We start from the raw sequence: 11306 nt of genomic DNA on the forward strand, positions 1-11306 counted from the left end.
ATAAAATTCTTAATAATTAATATTCTTATATGAATTTACTCAAATCATAATATATGATACTATAAAAGATAATTTGAAATAATTAATATTAAATATATTTTAATTAAAATATATGATTTAATAAAATTTAAAATAATTATAACTAATAAATTATCTTATATGAATTTGTATAATTTAAAATAATTATTATTACATATAATTTAATAATAATATATAATTTCATAAAATTCTTGATAATAAATTTTCTTATATGAATTTATACAATTTAAAATAATTAATATTAAATATAATTTAATAATGATATATAATTTCATAAAATTCTTAATAATAAAATGTTCTTATATGAATTTACTAAAATCAAAATATAACTTGAGAATTATAATCTACATAAACACTCAATCCGAGTTCCAAACATACGTGCCAAGGAAGACGATTATTAAACGTGTCATTGTATTATTTTGGCTTGTTTCATGTTTAAGTTGATAAGAGAATTCTTGGACCGCCAAGATTTACATAAATTAAGTAAAATTTAGTTTCAACTGTATCGGTTCAAAACAAGTAAGATTTGCCAGTCCATGCTTTGCTGGCTTTTAAGTTTAAAACAGATGGCATATAGCTGACAATTTTCATCGAGGAAAACAAGTAGTCTGTTCTACCCAAAATATCTCAAGAGTTTTAAACAAAAGGTAGTTAGTTAGATGTAAACACGCCTTTTCTGAAACCTACAAATGTGAATGGCTAGTTCTTAATTACAAGCAGATCATCCTCCTTGCATATGGGCACCTAGTTCACCAAACTGATCATCAGCTTCCACAGTATCCTCAGACAGGCGAACTGCATCCAGCTTCTGTTTCAAGATTTCTATAGCATTAAGAACCAACTGAGAAGCTTTGATCGCACCAGTGGATTCAACTGTAAAGATGAAACTGTCTTCTTTGGCATATATCTCCACAAGACCTGGCTTGCCCATAGCCCTTGTAATACAGAGACCTCTCAAGTACTTTGACCAAAGACGGTAATACAAGCAAGAATGCATAGTAGTAGTCCCATGCATCTACGGTTTGCCACTTTCACAATGAATATAGCAAAATATAATAGAAAGTACGAAAACCGGATGCTATAGCCAAGTGGAAATCGGCACTTTAGATCACACAAGGAACAAAATGCTTTGATGCTTAGCAATGCATGAACATTAACCGTAACGACAATGATAGCTTGATAAACAAGTACGTGTTACAATGCATCAATAGGAAATACCACCAAGGAATGAATTTATTCCGAGCTGAATATTCCTAAGCAGAAGAATGGAAGACAGGAACAGATATATATTTACAGAAAGCTCTCGTATTCAATGAAAACAAATAGTTGGAAATCCTAAAACTACGAATACCATACCAAGATAAAGACAATAAATTTACCTGCAAGTCCAAAATGTTGTTAGCATTGCCTGTGCCGTCTTGAGCCCATGGCAAGTCAGGGGCATACCTCCATTGTCCATCGACAATGAACCTATACTGGTAAACACCTGATGGTAACACTTTCATAATAGTGAAGTCTTTTCCACATCTCTGCAAAGGGATTCTGATTAAGATAGCAAACACGTGTTAAATGTCGCAGTTCATAAAGAGCTAACTATTTTTCTTTCGATATAAAAAAAACATAGGGAAGTAGTGAATATCGAGAACCTTGTCTTCCAATTATCCCATGATCCCTCAACGGCTACTTCTTTGCCACCATAGCCCCATGTAATCATTGTTGGAATTCCCTTCTCGGTGCAGCCATCTTCGTATCCAATTGCAGACTGCATCCACGATGGGCTTGATCCGTGCATCTCATCAGGTCTTTGTAAAGGAACAACTGGAACCTGTGTTGAAAGAAGACACGGTGGACAAAATTGTAGGCTTTTTCAGAGAAATCAACAACACATGAACAACGAGAAAAATCCTGAAACAGACCGAAACTAGAAATCTAATAAAATAACAGATTCAAGAAATCTGGCCATGCAACGTGTATGGGGTTAGGCTTAAAAGAGATTTAGGGCAGGATTTGGATTACAAGGAGAAAAGGGTTTTTGGATTTAGAAATAGAAAGGGGAGCTCAGAATAAAGGAGTCCGAGACAAAGAAATGCGGGATTATTACATGCAGAAATGGTGGGAAGGCTATGAAGCATTTGGAGGGACTAATAAGAACATTCCTTGTCTTGCAAAAGTTAAATGAAACAAGCATTATAACTAACCAATAAACAAAGGGATCACACTAAGACTTTCCACCAAAATTGCAACACGAAAAAAAAAACATGAATTTATCAAAGGAATTAAATACAAACTAGGCTTGAATCCCTAATACATAATAGTCTCCAATTTTCATTTGTGACTTTCCAATTTCATTGAATCTTGAAGAAACATAAAAAGCCAAAACTGAAGATTTAAACTATGTATTCTTAAAAATGAAAACTCTATATACAAAATAGTTTCTAAACTATAATTTTTTGCAAATTGTGCGAACTTTAATTTCATTGAATCAGGCACCAACCACTAAGTTAAATACTCGAGTTTATGCGAAAATTACAGATCAAAAACAAACTCCTGCTACAATGTAAGAGCTTTGATTCATTATTTACATGAAAATTTTTAAACCTCTAAGTTTAATACTCAAGTTTAAGCGAAAATGATGAATCAAAATCAAACTCATTCTACAATGTAAGAGCTTTGATTCATTACTTACAAGAAAATCTTGAAGCCTCTAAATTTACAACACATTGATCCATTTATAAGTTTTCTTTTTTCTTTACATTGTTTTAAATAGAAACTCACAATATTTATTGAAAATTTACAGATACTTCGCATTAATTGGGAAAAACAGTTTTGCTAGTAGCTATGAACCAATAAACAAATGAACTACTAATTAAAAATTCACTTTCATAATCATTCTTTTATCTTGATATTATGCGTTCGAAACCAGATTCCCATGCAAGAAAATCAAATCATATTCCACGAAATCAAAATCCCAAGCAGAAAAATGTAAGAAAATAAAAGTAATTGAGTACCTGAGGAGTAAACATGAGAGGAGAATGTGTTGATGTGGGACTGTGTGGAGGTGAGTGACCCATAGGTGCCGCCATAGCTTCAAGAGCACTGTTAGCCCTTGTTTCTTCTTCTTCAATCCCTGATGGGCTATTATTCCCATCTTCTCTTCCATTCACATTCCCCATTTTTTTTTAATTATTAGTATTAAACTATTAATTATTGTTTCTTTATTGATGATCAATTTATCACTTCTAAAAAAATTTATATAAACTAAGCAGAGAAAAAAAAACCCAAATTCCCACCACTCACGGAATCTCAAAATTGATTCATGATTCCCCCATTATAATAGATACCCATACCCATCTTTCAAAAACAAAAACCCAGATGTAGAATTGGGAGAATTTTGTAAAAAATTTGAAAAGAAGAAGAAGAAGAAATTGAGCGATGAGTTAGGAGGGGTGATGAAGTAGTGGGGATCTGGAATGGGGGATGAATGGATGATGGTCACGTCATCATTTGACAAAGTCTTTTGTTTCTCAGTTTTGGTTTGGTTTTTTATTTGGTTTTTTCGGGGGTTGAGATTAGGGCAATAACATGAGCCCTTTTTTCACCCTGTTCTGTCTCTGATTTCTATCGCCCAAAGGTAGAAGGAAAACAGAACGTGGATTTTGGGTAAAACAGAAGCATGAATCGGGAGGGTTAAACAGGGACCAAAATTGAAGCAGCACCTAATCTGAGCTCAAGGAAGGGATTAGAAAACGGTAGATTTTGGGGATTAGATCAGTAGTGTATTAGACCTGTAATAGTAATACACTGAACCAAACAAAGTATTAGAGAGGGATTAAGCGGGACCCACCGATTAGGGGTGTATTGGCATAGCCAATACACTCAACCAAACATGGTGTAAAAGTCGTTATTGGGTACTCATTTGTCTTTCCAAATCTATAATCTATTTGTTTTTTTTACAAGAACTTAATTAGAAAAATACGAAAATATCTTTTCAATATGAAAATAAGTAATATTATTTGAGAATAAATTAATTTTTTTATTAAAAAATTAATAAAAATAAGCATATTGTGATATTTAAACCCAAACCAATTGTTGCATTATTAAATCTTTTAATTTACCATTCAACTAAAGCCTTATTTTTATATTTGTGTATATTTCAATTTGTATCATGCACACTTTATTACCTCCATTATATATACACACATATATATCTTAATGTATATGATTGAGTTGGTGTTACAAGTTAACTCAACACTTCCTTAAGATAGATGACAACACTATGATAAACAATTTTAATCTATTTTTTTTCATTTTAACATCATACATATTTCATGTGCTATTATTATTAATTAGTTACAAACCAAATATTTTATTATTTATTGTATATTATTTTTAAACACACATTTGTGCTTTAAATTTATGGTTTCTACACGCATACACGTGTAATAGGATTTGTAGTTTTATTTTATATATTTTGTGATTTATATCATATGAAAATTAAATACATTATACTACAATGTAACTATTGAAAAAAATGATCCGCTTACACCGATATAAAACTAAAGTGGTTTTACACCCTTACATAATTTTTTGTACGACTAATATTTTAATAATCCAACTGTTGAATTCATCAAGGTATTTGTACTTGTCATGCATGTAAAATTTTGAATCGATCTGATACATCTACTATATCGATAAAAAAACATTGCCTATATTAATATATATATTTAACAGTTAGAAGTTTTTTTATATAAAATAAATAGTTAGAAATTTTTAATTTATATCAAACTTGACATACATAATTTACATAAATGGAGTTTGAAAAAAGACGATTAACTTTATATTTAACCATTGTTTTTGTTGAGACATTTAATAAAAGAAAAAAAAAGGCTTAAGGGTATAAAAGCTCTTAAATTTTTTAAAAAAAAAGTAATTAAGTCCTTACTTTATTTTTTTTTTACACTTGATTGAGTACTTAAACCGACAAAATGCATCAAAAAGAGCTTTTTACTGGTAACTTTAATAGTTTTTTTTAACATGCAAAAAATTTAATAGTTAACCTTTAAAGTTAATGACTCTCCTTTTTTTTCTTTTTCTTTTTTTGAATTATTTTCGTCATATGTCATGTCATGATTGTAACATGCGGTGGGAAATGATTAAAATTAATAGAATTATAAAATAATTCTAGAAAATAAAAAATTATAAAAATAATAAAAAAATTATTAGAATTACAAAAAAAATCAAAATTATAAAATGCTATAAATACTTATAAAATTTGTAAAAAATATTATAGAAAATTATAAAAATTTAAAAAAATTAAAAAATAATAAAAATGTTATAAAATATAAAAGCTTACAAGAATTTTAAAAATATAGAAAAAAATATAGAAAATTATAAAAAATATATATATTTTAATAAAATTCTAGAAATTATATATTCAATAAAATTAATTGTTATTGTTAAGATATTTTTCAAGAAGTACTTGCACCAATGCCAATTGGTAGTAGCACTAGACCTGTCCATGGGCCGGGCCCAGAAAAAATTTCAGCCCGAAATATGGGCCTGAGATTTTGTCCAGGCCCGGCCCGGGAAAAAATATGTGGCCCGAGCCCGGCCCGGCCTATTTTTAATTAAAATTAAATTTTTTGATAAAATTAAAACTAATTGTTATTAAAATTAATTGTTAGTAAAATTATCAAATTTTTAATTGTTAATTGTATTAATTGTTGTAACAAAATCTAACATTTGATTAGTAAAATTATCAAATTATTAATTGTACTAATTGTTAATTGTATTAATTGTTGTAACAAAATCTAACATTTGATTAGTTTGCATTTTTGTATTATCAAATATTTTTGTAAACAAATAAGTTTACATTTTTTTTATCTTAAAACCAACCAATATTACATGTGCAGGATTTACCAATGTTATCACTTTCAATATTACATGTGCAGGATTTACATTTTTGTATTAACTTTGACTAATATGATACAGTGTAATTACAAGAAAAAAAAAGTATCAAGATATATTAAACTAATTAAAACGTAGAATTAATTTGTTCTATATAGTAATATAATAATATATTATGTATTATTTATAATATATACAACAATCATATATATAATAGAAAAGAAAGAAAAATGTAATATAAACTTGAAATGAAGCAGTTGAAGTAGCAATACCGGACTGCCTTCATACCTTACTAGGTACTTTCGATGTATACACCAAAATTGTTGTTTAAAAAAACACTACTCATCCACTTAGACTTAGATGCATACTTTTATAATATATAGAATTAATTCTTTAATTTGCTATAAATAATAAAAATTGTATTTTGAACTCTTTAAAATAATAAAAAATTAATTTAATCTTTTAAAAATTACAAATATATAATTTGTTATTAAATATTCTTTTAATAAAATTCATACTAACTTTTGAAATAATTTTAAGCTACAATCAATTATCTTTAAAATTACCTTGTATAAAAAAATTTTGAAATAATTTAAAAAGATATCATGGTCTACAAATGAAATTGAAAACTAGATAAAATAGTTTAACTTTGAAAGTCCGTTACTGTTATGTAGAGGAAAATGCAAACAAAATTAAAATGCAAACAAAAAATGAATAAGAATTGAATGGAACAAAAACATTTATTAAATTTCAAATTTATATATAAACAATAGGCAATTTATTAAATATATAATATAAACCTAAACTAGAAAACATCCTTTGCGTTTAAACAATTGAGATAGTCATATTTATTCTATAAGCTAAATTACATATGTACCAAAAAAGAAATTAATGAAATTCAAACTGCATAAATCCAATCCAAAATCTTAAATAGAAGCATCTCTATTTCTCAATCCCATTATTTTCGTACTAGTAGATAAGCAAGTTTAGCTTACGGGAAAATCTGCTAATCTGCAAAATGTTGTACAAAGTAAAATAAAGGAAAATCAAATTAAATTAAGTTGTAAAAAGAAAATGTAAATGAAAGCTTACAGGAAAGGAAGCTAAGGTAAGCCAAATCGATTTCAATGTCGATTGTTTCTGCAATAAAACAAAGCAAAAAAAAAAAAGAGATGAGATTAAATGAATAAACTAAGCTTGTGATCTTAGTAAACATTATAATAAATTCATTAAACTCGAATCCCATGCAATTTCAAAATTCTGAGAACTTTATTTCCAGATATAAACATATAAACAAACATTTACCACTTAATTATTTGATTGAATCCTAGATTAACAGAAAGCTAATTGACAAATTCGTTTCAAAATCCATTGTTAATGATTTCTTAAAAAATTCAAACATTTTAATCACAAAAAAATTATCCCCCTCCCAAAGGCCTCTCTAGAGAACAGAGCACACATGATAGCTTATTTGTTCTTTCGACAAACACTCCAAAATTTAAGGCAGCTTTTCCACTACACAGCTGAAAATACACAAGAAAGGGATTATGAATAATCTTGCAAATAAAACCACCTCAGGAATCAAACAAGGCCATATGCATTCCACCATCATCCAAAGAATTATTTGCAAATTGCAAATGATGTTTTTTCGTGATATTACAGGCAAGCAAACATATCATGTTTCCAACATCTTGAAAGCAAGCTAGCAAAAAACGAGCCTCAGACATTCATATTGCTACAACGAATTGTGTTCACCACATGTTTCAAATGCATCAGAACAGGAGTTCAAACACATCTCGTTTTGTCCACTTTCGTTACTAAATAAATCCTTGTTCAATTTCAAGGTTTGTCAGTTACATACAGATATTGGGTACATACAAATATGGCATAGCACCACCAATGTACATGCAGTTATTATACAGTTAAATCACTCTAACACAAATGGAAGAAACCAGAAAGCAACCCAACTTTCAATTTCTTCCCACTATAATGCACAACACTTTATGGGTAATAATGCACAACTTTTAATCTTATCCCAAATCAATAGGTTGCACGGACTGCCCGTAAGGATTGGGAATAGAGAATCAAAGGTTGAGTTGGAATTTTATGGAAGCCAAACAGCCTTGAAGTGTGGGGTGATATTTGTTGAACAAATAGAAGGAGATGATGAAAAGAGTGATGGAAAGGAAGAGGTATCGAGGGCATGGGGGATTGTGGTGTAGGGCCAAAGGTGTGGGGCTGTGGGCTGGCATCAACTTGTTATTTGTTGAAGACTTCCAAAGTGAGTTCAGGGATAGGGTTAAAGTGCACCCATTTTTGTTTAGTGAATGTTAAAAGTTTCAGGGAAACTGCTTTTTTGCAGCTCAAGAATTGTTGGCTGTTGCAGGAGTATTAAACAACAAGGATGATTTGATTCATAACTTTGAAAACATTATTACCCAAAAATCAAAATAATTAACATAAAAATTCATATAAAGTTATGAACAAATGAACATTAACGAATAAACAAATGGCTTACTTTAAAAACGAATTTGTTGGCGATTCGGGAATAAACAAACCCCTAAATGCTTGATTCTGGAATTGGATGGAGGACCGGAGGTAGGTCAGTGGAGGTGGATCGGTGATTCGGTGGAGGACCAGCAAACAACTTGATTTTGGAAATGGGAAAAAAAAGGAGGAAGGTACAGGTTAGGGATTTTGGAAGCCTCTGTCGGGGGAAGTGAAAGAAAAGGAAACAGAAGTTAAAACTTAAAACTTAATATAAAACTATAACTATTATATTTTAAAAATAAAACATATATATTTAATATATTTTCGGACCGGGCCTGGGCCAGAAAAATTTTGCCCGAGGCCCTACTGTTTTCTAAACAGGCCTCGTTTTTTACCCAAGCCCATATTTCGGGCCTATATTTTTACCCGAACCCTCTCATATTTCGGGCGAGCCGGCCCGGCCCATGGACAGGTCTAAGTAGCACTAACTACTTGGAAAAATTCTCATGTTTGAGTTGGTAAATTTTGGCAACAAATTACATTGAGCTATGATCTCTTTAGTTATTTAGAATGTCAACCAGCTCATTCTTAATATTCAAATTTCATTTAGCAAGAGATCTTAGAGATTTGATTGAATTGGGTTGAAGCAATCACCATCCTTTATCTCATAGATTGAATTGAATCAAGCTATAGAAAGAAGTATAATCTAAATTAGTCAAGCTTTATCTTGTGTTGTTTAGGAGATATTCACTACACCAAAACAGGCTTTTAGCGGTACTTTTTTAGGCCTAAAAGTATTTGCGGTGCTTTGAGAAGCGCCGGAAAAAATGCCGCTAAAGACCACGTCACTAACTTTAGCGGCGTTTATAAAAAAAACGCCGCTAAAGACCAAGACCTTTAGCGGCGCTTTTCCCGCAAATGCCGCTAAAGACCAAGACCTTTAGCGGCGCTTTTCCCGCAAAAGCCGCTAAAGACCAAGACCTTTAGCGGCGTTTTTCCTGCAAACACTGCTAAAGTCCAAGACCTTTAGCGGCGCTTTTCCCGCAAACACTGCTAAAGACCAAGACCTTTAGCGGCATTTTCCCCACAATCGCCGTTAAAGACCAAGACCTTTAGCGTCACTTTTCCCACAAACACCGCTAAAGACCAAGACCTTAGCGGCGCTTTCCCACAAACGCCGCTAAAGACCAAGACCTTTAGCGGCATTTTTTTAAAAACACCACTAATTTTGGCAGATTTGTAAAAGAATTTTTTTTTTATATTTTTAGCCCTCCTGTAAAAACAAATCAGAAGAAACCAAATCAAAACCAACCAAAAGTAATAAATATATATAATATTTACAATTAAACGAATAATATATAATAAATATCAATAAATAAAATAAAAATCGTATTATTCTTACAAAAATGTTAAAATTTAAAATGATAATTAAAAGTTAAATTGAAAAATATTTACGCGATAGTTTAAGACGGCGGCTGTTGCGACTACTGAAATATCTTCATCATATTCTGAAGCTGCAGCTGGAGTTCATCGTACTTTCTACGCTGCTCTGCTTCCCTCGCCGCAGCCTCTGCTTCTCTCGCTGTCGCATCTGCTTTAAGCTGCAACTGGAGTTCTTCATACTTTCGTTGAACCTCAGCTTCTCTCGCTGCTGCATCTACTTTAAGTTGTAGCTGGAGTTCTTCATATCTTTTTTGAACCTCAGCTTCTCTCGATGCTGCCTCCACTTTAAGTTGTGTAATTTGCTCAACTGTTGTCGCTTGCATCTGAGCCATCTGGTCTCTTAACCTCTGAACTTCAGCTTGAGCCTAACTCCCTGAAGGCATGTATTGTTGCGAGCTGGATCCAAAATATTAGGTTGGGTTAACAAAAGATCCTTGAAATCGAAGTCGACCGTACCTTTCAGGACTCAAAACATCAATGATAATCCGATTATCAATGTCGTCAATATGAATAGAACTATCACTGGAAGCAATCGTTTCATACTCTACTTTTTTATCCTTTAGTTTTTCTTAATAAATAAATCACATAGTTAGGAACGCGATATATATTAAAAAAAATAAATGCAGCATAACTTAACAATATTTGCATTACAAGAAATGAAATAAACCATTAGAAAATAAACACTATAAATAATTAAAACAAGTCAAATTGTATTAAGCAAACGTACCATAATTTTTGCAGCTTCAGGAGTCATATTTCCATCTTTCCTCCTATGTGTAATGTCAAAAAGTTGAAGGCGTCCAAATTTTTGACCGGACGACAGTTCCTACAATACAGTAGTAAAAATATTATTTGATAGAAAGTAATAAATATATGACAGAATTACAAAATTAATACTACCTCGGCCTGAGCTACACAACCAAAACTTTTTGAACCAGCTGTGTGAGTGAATTTCTGTTTCTGCCTACTACTTTTTCCAACTCGTTCACGATCCTACGTTATGGAATTATTAGTACGTTAATTAGTAAATACTATAAACCAAAATAATTGCAAGATTTTTGTAGTAACACATACTTCTCCTTTCTTCGAAGTCCAAAATCTAACGACCTCTTCCCATTGGTTCCTCAGCATTCCCGGTGAGACATTTTGTAATTTCTCGTCCAGGGTTGTTTTTGTCTTAAAAGAGTCTTTCTTTAAAGTGCTCTTATGGTCTCTCCATCTTTTTCCCAATGCCTTCTTTACATAAGCATTAGAGACCTTTAGAGCAAATCTCGCCTACAAAAAACACAAGTTAAGAAAGTAAATATAAATGAAACTTAAACCCAAGTATTATAAATGACATTAACGTTTTGTTACCTTAATGTTATCGAGAGCTTGGTTCTTGTTACTATCGGGCATTGCTCGCCATGACTCGTAGTTAATTGGCA

General features: G+C 31.1%; 1 protein-coding gene and 1 long non-coding RNA gene across 2 annotated transcripts; both read right to left on the reverse strand.

The window, feature by feature from the left end:
- Positions 1-548: 548 nt before the first annotated feature.
- LOC121202982 (SNF1-related protein kinase regulatory subunit beta-2) lies at positions 549-3822 on the reverse strand. The gene is made up of 3 exons (XM_041106410.1): positions 3048-3822; positions 1686-1864; positions 549-1581 (listed from the first exon to the last, which is right to left on the reverse strand). Exons 1-3 carry the CDS (start codon positions 3210-3212, stop codon positions 1293-1295), a joined length of 633 nt encoding a protein of 210 aa, XP_040962344.1. The 5' UTR covers positions 3213-3822; the 3' UTR covers positions 549-1292.
- A 2998-nt stretch (positions 3823-6820) lies between these two features.
- Positions 6821-7357, reverse strand: LOC107911327 (uncharacterized). Its single transcript, XR_001687842.2, has 2 exons — positions 7039-7357; positions 6821-6957 (listed from the first exon to the last, which is right to left on the reverse strand). It is a non-coding gene; the product is annotated as an uncharacterized lncRNA (long non-coding RNA).
- Between the last annotated feature and the right edge of the window lie 3949 nt (positions 7358-11306).

Source organism: Gossypium hirsutum, chromosome D11, assembly GCF_007990345.1.
Source record: "Gossypium hirsutum isolate 1008001.06 chromosome D11, Gossypium_hirsutum_v2.1, whole genome shotgun sequence".
NCBI classification, from domain to species: Eukaryota; Viridiplantae; Streptophyta; class Magnoliopsida; order Malvales; family Malvaceae; genus Gossypium; species Gossypium hirsutum.

Excerpts from the sequence above, each read along its gene's own strand:
- LOC121202982 (XM_041106410.1), bottom strand. The coding sequence starts at position 3,212 with ATGGGGAATGTGAATGGAAGAGAAGATGGGAATAATAGCCCATCAGGG. Across the intron at positions 1,865-3,047 it reads CTCTCATGTTTACTCCTCAG|GTTCCAGTTGTTCCTTTACA; the intron begins GTACTCAATTAC and ends CTTTCAACACAG. Across the intron at positions 1,582-1,685 it reads TGGGATAATTGGAAGACAAG|AATCCCTTTGCAGAGATGTG; the intron begins GTTCTCGATATT and ends TATCTTAATCAG.